Source organism: Salvelinus sp. IW2-2015, linkage group LG9, assembly GCF_002910315.2.
Source record: "Salvelinus sp. IW2-2015 linkage group LG9, ASM291031v2, whole genome shotgun sequence".
NCBI classification, from domain to species: Eukaryota; Metazoa; Chordata; class Actinopteri; order Salmoniformes; family Salmonidae; genus Salvelinus; species Salvelinus sp. IW2-2015.
Window position 1 is genome coordinate 2,378,828 of NC_036849.1, and position 15,716 is coordinate 2,394,543.

The following is a 15,716-nucleotide window of genomic DNA, read 5'->3' on the forward strand; positions in this document are numbered from 1 at the left end:
CAACATGGCAACAGCCAACATGGTACAAACATTATTGGGCTCGAACAGTCTGTCATGTAGCAATAATTTCTGTCTGAAATGGTGCACATTTCATCTCACCTGAATATACCCCCTACTCATCATAGTTGTTATAAATAAATAGGCCTATAGCAGTTACATCATGGGCCTATTGCATCAATTTACTCGTTACCAAATCTAATGTGCATCTGCAAGAATCACGAGGGACATGAACGCAAGAGGCTCATGACAAGTCACGTGATTCACCGGATTTAAACGTCAGACTCGGAACTCGAAAGCAGTTTAATTAAGAAAGGTGCATGTGTGGTGTAATTGTTCTTCGGTACACCTGACAAGCAGACAACAGGTAACGTATCTAATTTCACAACTTGAGGAACGTTAATGTAGCTACAGGAACATGCAACAGCGTTAGGTAGTTTACGTTAACTACTGTCGGCAACAATAGCTACACTAACGTTAATTCGCAAGCTAGCAAGATTGTGCTCTTGGATAAGACAACAATGGATAGATAACGTTAGTATTTATTTTCTGATATACATTTTGTTGTGACACACAGATCGATATTAATGTTACTTAGACTGACTAACGTTATGCAGTTTAAAACGCGGCGGTGTTTTGGGCGGTGTGTCTGTCAGCCAGCTACGTTACTTTCAAAGTGACAGTTCTGAAATTGGTTGATGGCAACCTGATGCTATTCTTGTCTCACAACTTGTTTTCGATATACGCGTGTGCGTGCTATGAATTGTGCAATGACAATCTGCAATGACTGAGAAAGGTCTTGAGTTATCTAAAGGTATTTTCTGAAAGGGCTCGGATAAGTTCCCTACCCTATGTAAGCAACATGTCTGGGCTGGTATGTAACGGAAATCCTGGTTTCATTGTAAACAAGTCTGATAGCCCTGGATAAGAACTTGAAAGCCAGACAGTCCCTTAGTAATTGAATCTCAAAGTTACTCTTGTGGTGTCGGAAGTCCAGTGATCTGAAGTACCTGGGCCAACCCCATTTCATATGCAGTGTTCTTCACTCCTGTCCTGGTCACCCTGTGTACAGGCATTTGTCCAAGTCTACTAGCCAAATACCTAATTCAACCAACTAACTTAATGTCTTGATGGTTATTTGATTGAATAGGTAGCTCAATCGTGAGTGTTGGTGTTTAGCCAGAGCGAAATCCTGTACTTACAGGTTCTATCTATGCGGTTGCTGCAGACCGACCGACCAACCAACGTTTGTCAGTTAATTTTCCATGTGGTGAGGTTAGTGATTCATGTCAAAACAGAACAATAAGTCACTGCTGAGAAATACTCTTTCCATTTACTCTGTGGGTACAATTTGTGGTATGTTCCAACAGGAATCTGTTCTAAAAATCTTCGTAAATAACAAGGTTGGTAACAAACAACAGCATACAAAGTTGTATAGCGGCAGAATAAGATACCGGGTAGGGAGTGGGCTATTTAATCACGTTTTCACTCACCACGTTTATTCCGAAAAAATGTATGACCTCACACTGGTAGCCAATGGAAAAACAATTTAAAAATAAACTACGTGGTGAGTAGATGCCTATTCGGCAGCTAGTTAGCTAGGTGAATTGATCATTCTACTTTGTATGCCTTGTTTGTTGGCATCCTTGTCCATTACGAAGTTTTTGGAACAGATTCCTATTAGAACGTTCCACCCTTCATGAATGCCTGTTCTGACCAGTTAGAAGTTCAGGTTTTCCCCTTACTAAACGTTGCCCTGTTTTCCCCTTACTAAACGTTGCCCTGTTTATCTCCTTTTGAGACAAGTTTAGACGTGGTTGGAGTTACCCTATCCTTGACCTACTGATGGAAGACATGGTGCTGCTTTATCAATTGCCAGTGGGATAGCTTGTTGCACCAGTCTCAGACAGGATGGAAAAACAATGTCTTATAGGCATGTAGCAATACCCCTAACTTTCATCAAGTCAAAAAATGAAATCTGAAAGTATTGGTGATTTCATATGTTCCTCTACCATATGACCAGTGGTCCTGTGCTTTAGAGAAGTTATCCCTGCCTATTGAGTAGAGGCAACCATCTTTAGGGAAGTAGTAATTGGCTGCCTGCCTGGCTGAATCTTGTCTATGCTGAGATGAGAGGAGTCATAGGCAGTCGTGTTGTTGGGGGGGATTTCCTGTTGAACTACTTACCATTTTCTACATGATTTTTCTGCTGACTCATGCCTGCCATGTGACTTCAATATTGCACAGCCCCCCCTCCTTACCAAGAATGACTGCAGTATCTGAATCATGCACACACCCTCTCTGCCCTGGTATTGATCTGTGGGCCTGAACCAAGTTAATTTATTTTTTCCCCTCCAGTTAAACGGAAGACATCTTCTTTCTGTCCTCTTGATCTGATTGTCCTGAGCGGTCTGTTCTGTGGCCTTGCTCTTTTAAGAGCTGCTTTAGTTCAGCTCAAGTCTTTGTGTCCCTGCATGACTGCATGCTCACGTCACAACACTTGTGACTACCTGACGCCAGTCTGCAGGTGGTAGGTCTACATGTGGTATTAGCTTTGTTATTAACCAGGCGATTACGCACCAAACTTGTGTTGATTAGGGCCTAGCCTTCACCGTTACAAGGATCACATGGAGAGACTAGTCTCTTTCAACAGTTGGTGGGACAATTCCCGTTCACATCTCTAAATGTGCCACAGACCACATTTAGTTGAGTCTAATTTCCACCTGTGGGTGTCTAGATACTGGGTTGACTTCATCTGGGCACGCAAATGTCCAAAACTACATTGCCTTACTCTTCTTTAGTGTTTGCACTCCAGTTCCCATGATGCCTTTATGTCCTTACAGGAAGTGATGTTGTGTGTGGTGTTCCTGGTGCTGGTGTCTGGGCTGTCAATCAGCTGGGCCCGGCCCCGCCTACCTCCGCTCTCCCACGAGATGGTTAACTACATCAACGAGGCCAACACTACATGGAAGGCTGGCCACAACTTTCATAATGTGGACTACAGCTACGTCAAGAGGCTGTGTGGCACCCTGCTCAAAGGACCCAAACTCTCCACCATGTGAGTGTCAGCTGTGTGTGGGTTGTATTGAGGGAATGTACTAGCTAGTGTGTTTGTGCTGAATCGAGAGACTGCAAGAAGGTAGTGAAAATGGATCAACTTCAGGTTGATTCCGCCAACACTACACCGTAACAGTACACATGTTCAGTCTTGGTCCTCCTGTTATTCTCTCCCTCTTTCTCCATGGCTGTCTCTCTGGAGGGTTAATGACTGTCTTGTTCTCTCCTCTGTAGGGTGCAATATACAGGGGACATGGAGCTGCCTAAAAACTTTGACCCCAGACTGCAGTGGCCCAACTGCCCCACTCTGAAGGAGGTCAGGGACCAGGGCTCCTGTGGCAGCTGCTGGGTAAGTACACACACGGACATTCCTGTGACTGATCCGTGAAGTTGCGTGCGTGTTTGACGCGCTTGTTCCTCTGAAGGCGTTTGGCGCTGCGGAGGCCATCTCAGACCGCGTGTGTATCCATAGCAACGCCAAAGTCAGCGTGGAGATCTCCGCTGAAGACCTGCTCAGCTGTTGTGAAAGTTGTGGCATGGGGTATGTGCATACAAGTGTTTCTCGTTCCCCTGCTCTGTGCCTTGGGGTTGCGCAAGGAATCAAGAGGTTGGTGGGATTTGTGCGCTTGCATTGCTAACTGTGTGTTCTTAGATGTAATGGTGGTTACCCCTCTGCTGCGTGGGACTTCTGGACTAAAGAGGGTCTGGTCTCTGGAGGACTCTATGACTCTCACGGCGGTGAGTAGCGCGCATACTTTCTCACTGCTTTCACACAGTCCTCCCTACTCCATCCTCTGAGCATCATGTGAAACACACTTACTCTTCTCTGTCTGGTCTCCTCTCAGGTTGCAGGCCCTACTCAATCCCTCCCTGTGAGCACCATGTCAACGGCACACGACCCCCCTGTAAAGGAGAGGAGGGTGACACCCCACAATGTACCAACCAGTGTGAGCCCGGATACACACCTGGCTACAAGCAGGACAAGCACTTCGGTAAAGACACCTGCTTTATGTATTACTTTGAAAATGAGTGATTTTTAATCTGTACTGTTGGTGTATTCAAGCAATGCTCTGGCCCACGGAGATGCACATGCCCTCTCTCCTGTCCTCTAGGTAAGCGTTCGTACAGTGTGCCCTCTGACGAGAAGGAAATAATGAAGGAGCTTTACAAGAATGGGCCTGTAGAGGGTGCTTTCACTGTCTATGAAGACTTCATGCTCTACAAGTCTGGTGAGGTCATGCACTCATTTTCCACTCTTTCGCTCTCCTTTACCCACTCACTTTCCACCATATCAAACATTTTCCTATTTCTCACACCCGAACACTTATCTCTCTATAGGTGTGTACCGGCATGTCTCTGGCAGTCCAGTAGGAGGTCATGCCATTAAGGTTCTGGGCTGGGGAGAGGAGGGGGGGACTCCTTACTGGCTGGCTGCTAACTCCTGGAACACTGACTGGGGAGAGAATGGTGAGACGCTATCTGTTAACTCTGGTCAAATAAGACCTCACCTATTGTTGATGGCTTTTTCTGGTATCTAATGTGTGTTTTCTCTCCTGTGTCTCAGGTTTCTTCAAGATCGTGCGAGGTGAGGACCACTGTGGCATCGAGTCTGAGATGGTGGCTGGCATCCCTTTGTAACCATGACACCGGTAACGGGATGTGATGAGAGGTGGCTGCAGATGGGCCAGTTTCCTGTCCACTAGATGGCGACCCCCTCCCCCAGGCAACTCTGTAGTTCCAAAATAATTTAAGAGAACTCCACCCTATCAGAGGGAAAGATGGAGCTACTACCATATTGCTCATACCTGTCCTATTCTGATTTGCCTATCAGATCTGAGTAGTGGCTAGGGTTCTATTTGGACCATGGCTTAGTCTGTTTTTAGTTCAATGTTTATTACTTTTCTCGAACTACAGGACAGAACACTGCTAATGTCTGTGTTTTACCTATGGCTCATGTTACATGTATGACCGGTTGGCTCTGGGTCTGTCACACCGGGTGTCTCTGTAGTGGCTTCCTCTCCTTGTATCTGACAACACAGGATGGGTGAAGGCAATATGGAGGATCACTGTGAAGTATATGCTTTCACCTGTCCAGTTGTGTGTTGTCAGTGCAGGGAGAATAATCCACTATAGACTATTGAGACCGCCCTCAGTGAGTGAGTATGGTTTGTATGATGTTGCCAGTGATGGCAAGGTCACTAGCTGTGCTAAAATACTTCTGTCCCGGTTTGCACTTAATTATGCTTTTTAAAGTGTTAAACACTTTTTTTAGAAAATATTTTTCATTCGACGTGATCAGTTGTGCACATTTTGTGTTCTAACTTGGGTCATCATTGAGAAATGTGGATTAGTCTTTTTGTACTGATGGGTTGTGATTCGAATGCTTTTTCTTCTAATGGTTCTCTCCCTACTCTGATCAAAAGTGTTTTGAGATGCTTGAGTTACATGATGAAATAAATAGAAGTTAACATGTTTGACTTGGCCTCAAACTGTCATGTCCTTGTTTAGTGGATCCTTTTCTTCTCACCACCCAGGACTTGTTTTTCTAAACAGCCACCTAACGTTCTACACATGAATGCCTCTGCATTCTTTGTTTTACTTTGACCCATCTGGTGACTGAATTGTCATTCGTAGGTATGGACCCCTAAGCACTTGAGGATTTTTAATAGTGTAAGCAACATGGTGAAACTTCCACATACTGGTAGCTTAGATGGCAAGGTGGTGAATATGACCATATTGCTTAACAGCTGTCAAATCCTCTTGGCTCTCCCAAGTGCTTAGGGGCCCAATTGAGATTTGGCCAGTGTTTTGGCATAGGAATCCCTGAGTGGAAATGTAGAAGCAAAAAAGTGAGTGGACATTCCCCTTTTAAACAAACAAGGTGCAATCAGTACCTAGTGACCACTGAGATAGACACTACAAAGGTGGCAGTCATGTTGGCTTATATATATTTTTTGTCATAAATATACAAACCTTCCAATTAATGAAATTTACAGCAAACCAAATATTCATCCCATGTTCCTAAATCATTGTTTGATTACACTTCTCCCCGAACTGTATATTTGTTTACTCCCCTCATGGATTTTAAAGGAACAAGTGCACACTTCTAGAAGAGTGAGACTAAATTGGGCTCTAGTATTACTGTGGCTGAGCAGGCAGCAAAGCAAAAAAATATCATTTGTGCAAATCACCAGATGGCACTTAGTTTATAGGTCTCAATTGAAAAAGGCCTGGGGTTTTTGACCTGGAAAAGGGGAGTATCTAGTCAACAGCTGCTGTGACAAGAGCGCCCAATTCCATGAGTTAGAGGGCTTTTTCCACTGAATTTCTTACACCAAACCACTCCTTTTGCATCCATGAGGGGGAGTGAACAATGTTTCTTAATATTGCACTGGAGGGGAATACTTTTCCTCCAAATATCATTTAAAGGCATTGCGTTTGACACGTTCATACATGCAGTCTAACTTATCAGATTGTCCATTCCAACATATGGCTTCATTTTCATAGCTTCAACAGATAAAGCAACTATTTACCCCAAAATCAATAAACTGAAGGTCAAACTGTACTATTTAGCAGTGTAAGGTGTATATTTTGGCAAAATACATTTAATACTGAATTATATTCTCACTTGATCTTGTTCGGAAGTGCAATGTGTTGAAATATAACAGCAGCTTAAACAATATGGCTGACATTTGTTTACAATTCTTCTGTACCAAAGACAAATTCCTCCATGTGAAACAAGCCCCTCCCCCAAGGTAGATGAGGGGCTGTGATTTGCTAACTCTGCTGTCAGTCAAAGGGCTCCTGCTATTGACTGACCCCCTCGGTCTGGACGGAAGTATTGTAGTTGTGTTGGAGTGCTGTTTGCGTGTTATTGTGTGTGTGTTTACATTTCAGGCTGCCCCTGATGAACAGGAGCAGGCCTATTTTGCTCATGATCAGCAGCAGGGGCCTCTGGGATATGCAGTCCTGTCTCCTCTGCCTGTATAGGATGTTCATTGGTCTTAACTTCCTGTCCCACAACTCCTGGCTTTGACTCTTCTTCCTTGGGCTGTTTCTCTACATTCCTCTCCTCTTTCTGCACTGCCTTTTCTTGTTTTGGTTCCTCATCAACTTTGACTTCCACTTGGACCTCTACCTGCTCCTGGGCCACACGCCCTCCCTGTTCAGGTGCACCCTGGGAGTAGGAGTCTGGTTGTTGTAGTTTGGGGGGAGAGAGTAGCTCAGGGGGAGCTATTAGACCGTCCATGTTTAGATCCTGAGTTTGCAGGAGAAAGTCTACCATGTCCACCACCTGGGACGCACACACACAACAAAAAAACATTGGCTTAGTGTACATATTCACTAACAAACACTGTACAGTCAACTTCAGCGTTAGTGGAGATTCACTTACAGGTAAAGTGAGTCCAACAGTAACATCTTCATACCGACAACAGTACAGGCTACATTATCTATTTGAATCCTGATACACAACCCTTATATTATGTCCTGCTAGCTAGTTGGCCAAACTGACTAAGATCAAGACAAAGTTACAAAATCAGTCAGTACAATAAAGTATGTCCTAACCAGAACACTGAAGATCTTTTCTACAGATGTTCCACACACACCCTCTCACCGGCTCAGCTGACTGTTCTCCAGGTGTATTGTGGGAGTTGTATTCAGAGAGCAGCTTCATCATCTCCAGGCCATCCATGTCACCGCTGCGGTCATAGTCATGGAGACTGAACAGGAAAAACACCTCTGACCAGCAGGAAATAGGAAGATGTTGATTCATTATTTATGTCAGTGATTGTGTGTGTGTGATGTGTTTACCTTGTTCCCAGGTGCTATCTGGTCCTCCCTGTCCCTCCTTCAGGTTGGCCTTGATGTAGCTCTGCAGCAGCCTAACACATACACAGAGGTTAGTTACAGTTACAGTTCACAGAGGTTAGGGCTCGGGATAGAAGGTTCAACCTCAGGCCCACCTGACTGGGTAGCACGTTACCTCACTGTACAGAAAGTACCACTGTAATCTAGTCTCAACACGTCTCAAGGTTTTACAAACAAGCTCTCTGTTCCCTCGCTGGTGTGTTCTGTGTACAGTAGGGTTACATATCTTCCCTGTATTTTTCAAATGTTTAATCCTGAGAATAAATCACTTTTCTCCCATGTAAGCAGGTATTTTCCCACCCAAACCGGAAGTGTCATGTTAAAACATTACGAACACCTTCCTAATATTGAGCTGCACCCCCCCCGCCCCCTCCTCTTGCCCTCAGAACAGCATCAAATCATCAGGGCATGGACTCTACAAGGTGTGAAAAGCGTTCCACAGGGATGCTGGCCCATGTTGACTAAAATGCTTCCCCCAGTTGTCACACGGGAAACGGTTGAGCATGGAAAAACCCAGCATTGTTGCAGTTCTTGACACAAACCGGTGCACCTGGTACCTACTACCATACCCCGTTCAAAGGCACTTAAATCTTTTGTCTTCACTCACCCTCTGAATGGCACACATACACAATCCACGGCTCAATTGTCTCAAGCCTTAAAAATCATTCTTTAACTGTCTCCTCTCCTTCATCTACAGTGATTGAAGTGGATTTAACAAGAGACATCAATAAGGGATCAGTGTTCACCTGTATTTACCTGGTCAGTCTATGGAATGAGCAGGTGTTCTTATTGTTTTGTACACTCAGTGCATAAAGCATAGAAATATGCCAGGATCTGATTAGAGCTTTGATCAGCATGAAAATTCAAGTCTGATGCAACCTGAGCCTGATGAGCCATACATTAAAAGACATTAAGATCCTTAAGCCCAAAAAAGCACAAATGATTTTGTCGTTATCCAATACATAGCCTATGATATATAGGCTACCGCACATTATGTACGACAGAAAAACATAAAAGCCCATAGATGTAGGCCTGCCTATACTGTCTTGGGTAAATAAATGAAACAATTCCAGTAGGCTAAATCTTTGTGTGGACTGTAGTCTCCTTTTCTAATTGTTCCTTTATATTTTATATATTTTTATTTTCATGCACCAGCATCGCATGTTCTCCCCCAGCTTCATGGATTGAACGAGGTGCGTAATTCCAGTCCATATAATACAGTACAATACCGTAACTAGTACAAAGTTACAATTATAGACTAGCGAATAAAATTTTAAAATATATTGTATATTGTCCTTATCTTCATCATTGTGATGACATGCTTGAATAATATAGGACTAGAATAAGATGCAGACGGCTTTGACTTCTCTTAACAAAGATTGAATGGTTGTGTGTCTGAACAAATAACTGCTATAATCTACCGCCATCCCGAGTTCTCTATTCTTTCACTCGCCGTGAGTTCTACTGGCTGCTGTATTTAACAGTCAGCAAACAAGAGCTTGTGTCCCTTTTCTAATAGTCTATTAGTATAAGATTTTTTTTATTAAATCCAGCAAGCTATAGTCTAGCTTTTCCTGGGACTCCAAGAGCTAAGGAGCCAGCAGAGTGAAGGTGCGTATTGTGCAAGAGACAGAGGCTATAAGTTAGAAGCTTATGCATAACCCATCATTCATTAGCTAAATGTAAGGCTAATACTGCGTTGAATGTATTACCTGAAACAGGGTAGGCTAGGACATCTATATACACAGTACCCTGAGTGTACAAAACATTAGGAAAATCTTCCTAATATGGAGTTGCACATACTTCTGCCCTCAGAACAGCCTTAATTCGTCGTGGCATGGCCTCTACAAGGTGTCGAAAGCGTTCCACAGGGATATTTGCCCATGTTGACTTCAATGCTTCCCACAGTTGTGTCAAGTTGGCTGGTAGTGGATCTCTACTTTAAATAGGTCGTTCCATCTCATCCCATTGGGGAGGCAGCGTAGCCTAGTGGTTAGAGCGTTGGACTAGTAACTGAAAGGTTGCAAGATCGAATCCCCGAGCTGACAAGGTAAAAATCTGTCATTCTGCCCCTGAACAAGGCAGTTAACCCACTGTTCCTAGGCTGTCATTGAAAATAAGAACTTGTTCTATAACTGACTTGCCTAGTAAAATAAAAAAAATCCCACAGATGCTCAATTAGATTGAGATCTGGTGGCTGGGCAGGCCACTGCAATAAGCTCAATTACGTGTCATGTCTGTGGAATCATCCCTGTAGCATTGGGCATTATCCAGCTGAAAAAATCTATTTGCGGCTGTCAATGATAATCAGATATCCCGTGGGATTCAAACGTTGCTCCACTTTTATCAAGGGCCCAATGTATGGAATGAAAACACACCCCACACCATCACCACCAGCCTGTAATGTTGAGATGAGGCATGATGGATGTATTCATGTGGTTCTCTCCATACCCTAGTCGTCCTATCAGTGTGAAACAGCAGGAACCAGGATTCATTAGACCAGACAATGTTTTTCCAATTCTCCAGTGTCCAGTGTTTTAGTTCCTTAGCCCACTTCAACCGCAGTTTCTTGTTTTTTGCTGAAAGAAGTGGAACTCTGTAAGGTTGTCGGCTGCCATACCCCATTCGTGTCAAGGTACGACCTGTTGTGCATTCTTTTATTGGTCTTTGGACACCAATGTTGTACTGGACTGTCAGTTGACTAACTGTAGCCCGTTTGTTGCTCTGCACAAATTGTGACAGCCAGCTTTGTCCTCTTTCATCAATGACCCGTTTTCGACCACTGGTCTGACGTTGGCTGGATGTCCTTTGGGTGGTGGACCATTCTTGATACATATGGGAAACTGTTGAGCATGAAAAACCCAGCAGAGTTTTTGACACACTCAAACCGGTGCGCACGGCACCTACTACTATAGCCAATGTTCCCTCAAAATGTTTCGTCACTGAGCAAATTTCAGGTCTGCTGAGCGCAAGCTTGAATGTTGTGAAAGTTCTGTGCAACTTCCAGTGCGCGTTTACTGTGAACACTGAGGCTGTACCCACTTTAAGTTACAGTTTTAACAGTGGCCCACTAGGCTACTGTGGATATTTGATCATAATGTAGGTCTTCCAGAGTGCCCTACCATGAAAATCAATGGAGAAAATGCATCCCATGACATATGAACATGGAAATAGCTGTTCTATCATTCAGCCTACAGTAGCAGCCAATGTATGGTGTTCAATGTACAGTAGACCTACATTCCACGAGACTTTAAAAAAACATACAGGGCTTGACATGAACCTGTTTCTCCACTTGTCCTTCAGACAAGGAGGTGACTGAACATGTTGTTGTGTTGTTTGATGCAAGAAACAAAATCAAATGCATTATTGTTCCCATACCATTATTACAGAGAATCAGACAAATTATGCTGCCCTCTGCCTATTGGCTACTTAGCTTATTCAAGCCTGCCTCAAAATACCACACTGCCCCTTTATGACAAAAAAAGCTCTTTACCTGACTTGCTTTTCAAAGATGTCTAGAAATGTACACATTTTGTGCTCTTGTAGGCAGTCACTACCCTATTGCAGACTAGAAGTTATCTATAACCAGGCTAATATCTCACTAACTAGGATATGAGCAAAATGTGCACACATGGCTACATGGCTTTGATCTGTAAACACAGTACAGTTCAAGTAAGAGCCATACATGGCAATGGGCCATTTGCATATAGGTCTACTGCAGCTCTGATTTGTTATGCCACACTGGTCTGGGCTGAGTCGTGCGCAATAGACTCCTACTCCGAAATCTCTTGCATAGTTCGTTTTGTTTCGCTATGTTGCAATGAAAGCGGATAATATTGCGCTGATTTGATCACTATTGCCACAGTAAAGGGAAACGTTGACGAGTGTGGCTGAAATAGCCCGAATCCGCTCATTTGAAGGGGTGTCCACATACACTATTTATACAAAAAGTATCAATCTTGAACATAATTATCTATTTTGGATGCAATTTGAATGGAATTAATGGCGAGAGAGAAAGCGCTCGCGTGCTCACTGACTTAAAAGCAACGATATTCAAGCTATATGCTGTTTTAAAACTCTGCAGCTGAAATTACATTTGAAAAAAGCTGACCCCTGAAAGCCAGATGGTGATGTGTAAATTAGATGCAGATTCAGTACTTATAGCCTATTAAATGTAGCATAGGCTATGCTGCAGCACATGTAGGCCTACCTGTCACAAGAAGAAAAAAAGTAACCATGATGAGATGATACATGCATTGTGAACTGGGCTTCATACTGAGATGCCCCATCTGTCCCCACCCGGAGTGATGATGATTGACCATGCAGATAGCAGAGAGAAGTCCGTAGACAAGACAGATTTAGACATGGCATATCACTTTAAAAGTTCCATTTCACATCATGCTGTTCGTAGAAATAATTTATTATAATTTAGTCAGTGGCCTAGTCAGTGGCGGTGTGTGAGCTGCATATAAATTGAGGCCTGGACAGATCACACACCTAGACAACCTTTGACCTTTTACAGAACACAACTAAATGGGGTAATTGTGTAATAGCAGAAACTATTTCAGTCATTTGTTTGTTCATTTGTTTGTTCAACCAGATTGTTGTGAAAATAGGCAGTCATACTGGCAGCATAACACTAATCAGGTTTACAAAAAAGGCAAACATTATAACAGCATCATAAACCTGTGTTTGAACATAGCTACTAACAGTATCTTATCTGTCTGGGAGACACATAACACCTACTCAAAGTCCAGAGCTGATGCTGTGAATTAACATAATACATGCCCCTGTCAGATTAAAGGGTTAAATTAGGGCTGGAGCAAAGCCCTGCACACCCAGCAGCTCTCCTGGAGGAGGGTTGGCCTGATTAAACCCTTTATTGTGTAGAGTTGACCACCACTGTAATAATTGAAGTAAAAGGTGCCACTCACCTGCGCTCCTCGTCTCCAGAGCCAAAGGGATTGGCAAGTGTGAGAGGGGGAGGGGCTCCTGCTGACTCTACTCTGTGGGACAAATACACACACAGAGACAGAGACAGAGAGACTGTTGTGATAACAAATACTTTATGTTGGTTTTATTAATAGGATTGAGTGCAGGGAAAGATTACCTTTGACCTCTACCTGAGGTACTATATAAACAGGCTCACTCGGAACTCTGATCCCTATTTCTCCTCTGTTGTTGTTGTTACCACCCAGGAACAGGATGTGATGTAATTCCCTTCACATCATACTTCCTGTCTCTGTTATTCCTATATGACCTCATCGTTTTTTTTTTGTTTTTTTTTAACGTCAGGTGGCATCACTCCTACACAACGCTAGTCCCTCAGTGCTGGCTGATGGCTGAATGCTGTCAGGGGCGCTACACATCATGTTGTCTGACTGGCTCACCAAATAAACAAAAAAAGAAAGAAAGACAAAATATACCCAAGCCAACAGAAAACCTAAACCTGCTGGAAAATCCATCTTGGTTCACATTTAAAACTTGAGGCCAAACCCCATACTTTCGATGTGTGTGTGAGTGCGTGTGTGTCAGGGCCCACCTTTGGTCCCCGGGCACCTGTGGCGCAGAAACACACTGGTGCGCGAGTAGGAGCAGAAAAAGCACACCCGTCACCAACATGTCAGCGCCAGTCTCTAACGATGCACCTGCAAGTACGAAAATAACCGGGGCTGTCATTCTGCTCCGACATTAAACATTTTAGGCGTATTGTAACATTTAGGCCGTTCATTTTGCTATTCAAACATTTCTGAATTATGTTCTGGAAGATGTAACTAAGGCAATAACCGTAGGCTATGAGAAATAATTTATGCTTTCAGCCCATCAGTTCTGCATCCGTAGGAAGGCCAGACGAGCGTAGGCTATTTTACAATTGCAGTGATTTGGCATTTGTGTCCAACGTTGAATTATTAAGCGGTATCATCTTAACATACAGTAGGCCTAGTGATTTAAAACATCTCCATTATTACTACAGAGATAGCTGTGATGCTAATGCTGCAACATTGTATCCATCTGCTGCTACAATGGTAACGTAGCAATCTCTCACTCAAAACGTCTGTCAAATAAGTTATGATGCATCGTTTTAAATAGTTGCAATCTTACATTGCCATATCCTACCTGATGGCCCGTTTGACGAGTAGACAGAGAAACGCATGCTAACGTCGTGTTGTAAGTTGAGGTTGTGATTTCATAGCGGGAGATTCTACCGTTCAGCCCTCCCGGTAATATTTGCACTGCGCAGCGGCGAGAGCGAGTCATCGGTCGAATCATTTCAATACATCCTTCTTTTCTTCCTTTCCTTTAAGTGTTCACTGATCTGACGTAACAACAGAGGTGGACGATATATGGGGGGAAGGATGTATTTTGAAAGTATTCGAACTGGCCCCCGGGATCTGTTTTGGTCAATGACTGGGTCCACGTGGAACTCCTTGCGAGGAGAGGACGTGTCCTGGTCAGTGCGGTCTCTCGCATTCTCTCAATTTCAATTTAAGGGCTCTCTTTCCGCCCTATACTGGCGATGCCACGTATCTGCAGCTGACTAGGCACGACTCAGTCGGGGAGGGAACGACGGGAGAGTGTGTGTGTGCAGCTGCGCTGCTACTGTTCTGTAGTGTAATTTCCCCCTGGCCCTCTTTCTCGTGTAAGCCTATGAACTGCACTTTTCTACATGGATTGTGAGCATGGATGTCCCCCGCTACCGAGAAAATGGTGCACCGCAGGGCGCTCATCCTCGCCAACCAGCAGCCGCTATACAGTAGCTCACTTACACATTCTCACATGCAGACTACATTGGTCCAATACCTACTTTTCATCATTATAACTGACATGACAACATTCACCTTCATTTATAATGTTTCTTTTGACTACACAGATACGAATTTCCCGTTGGAACAAATGGATTGTTTTGGGAAATATAGTCTACTTGTCTCTCTCTCTGTTGGAAAAGCTTGGTGCAGTAGGGTGTGGCTGCTTGGTCAGAGAGTTGGAGCAATGATTAGTCCAAAGGGCGATGTATACCGAGTATACAAAACATTAAGAACACCTGCACTCTCCATGACATAGAATGAACCAACTGAATCCAGGTGAAAGCTATGATCCCTTATTGATGTCACTTGTTAATAAATCCACTTCGATCAGTGTAGATTAAGGGAAGGAGACGGGTTAAAGAAGGATAGTTAAGCATTGAGACATGGATTGTGTATGTGTGCCATTCAGAAGGTGAATGGGCAAGACAAAATATTTAAGTGCCTTTGAACGGGGTATGGTGCTAGGTGCCAGCCGAACCGTTTTGTGTCAAAAACGGCAACGCTGCTGGGTTTTTCATGCTCAACAGTTCCATGTATATCAAGAATGGTCCACCACCCAAAGGACATCAAGCATACTTGACAACTGTGGGAAGCATTGGAGTCAACATCCTTTTGGAACCCTTTTGACACCTTGTAGAATCCATTCCCCGCCAAATGAATGCTGTTCTGAGGGCAAAAGGGGTGAGGGGACTCAATATTAGGAAGGTGTTCCTAATGTTTGATATACTCAGTGTAGGTTTGCGTGTGTGTTTAACCACATTATTGTAATGTTCCACTGTAATGATTTGTTTTGACCACTAGATGGCAATATTGTCTTACTAGCAGATTTCCTCCCAGTGCTGTTGTCTCTCACTTGATATGGAAATTAAGTTTGTCTGACACACACTTTCCATATTTTGGACCTCTCTTTCCTTCTGTGAATTGTGGTGGGCCAAAGGACGGTAATGCAAACAGAGGAGAACGAGAGAGGGAGGCGGCGAGGAAGGT

At 43.7% G+C, this 15,716-nt stretch overlaps 2 protein-coding genes across 3 annotated transcripts; one reads left to right on the forward strand and one right to left on the reverse strand.

Annotated features, from left to right (window-relative positions):
* Positions 1-275: 275 nt before the first annotated feature.
* Positions 276-5,323, forward strand: LOC111968422 (cathepsin B). The gene is made up of 9 exons (XM_023993946.2): positions 276-364; positions 2,841-3,055; positions 3,289-3,403; positions 3,480-3,595; positions 3,707-3,792; positions 3,900-4,046; positions 4,167-4,283; positions 4,393-4,521; positions 4,619-5,323. Exons 2-9 carry the CDS (start codon positions 2,847-2,849, stop codon positions 4,690-4,692), a joined length of 993 nt encoding a protein of 330 aa, XP_023849714.1. The 5' UTR covers positions 276-364; positions 2,841-2,846; the 3' UTR covers positions 4,693-5,323.
* A 1,516-nt stretch (positions 5,324-6,839) lies between these two features.
* On the reverse strand, positions 6,840-14,398 carry LOC111968423 (cell growth regulator with EF hand domain protein 1-like). Of its 2 annotated transcripts, none has more exons than XM_023993949.2 (6): positions 14,041-14,398; positions 13,466-13,571; positions 12,858-12,929; positions 7,867-7,937; positions 7,670-7,794; positions 6,840-7,348 (listed from the first exon to the last, which is right to left on the reverse strand). In XM_023993949.2, exons 1-6 carry the CDS (start codon positions 14,075-14,077, stop codon positions 6,941-6,943), a joined length of 819 nt encoding a protein of 272 aa, XP_023849717.1. In that variant the 5' UTR covers positions 14,078-14,398; the 3' UTR covers positions 6,840-6,940. The 2 variants fall into 2 exon arrangements, with proteins under 2 accessions (XP_023849717.1, XP_023849716.1); XM_023993948.2 differs by having other exon boundaries at positions 14,026-14,228.
* Positions 14,399-15,716: the final 1,318 nt, after the last annotated feature.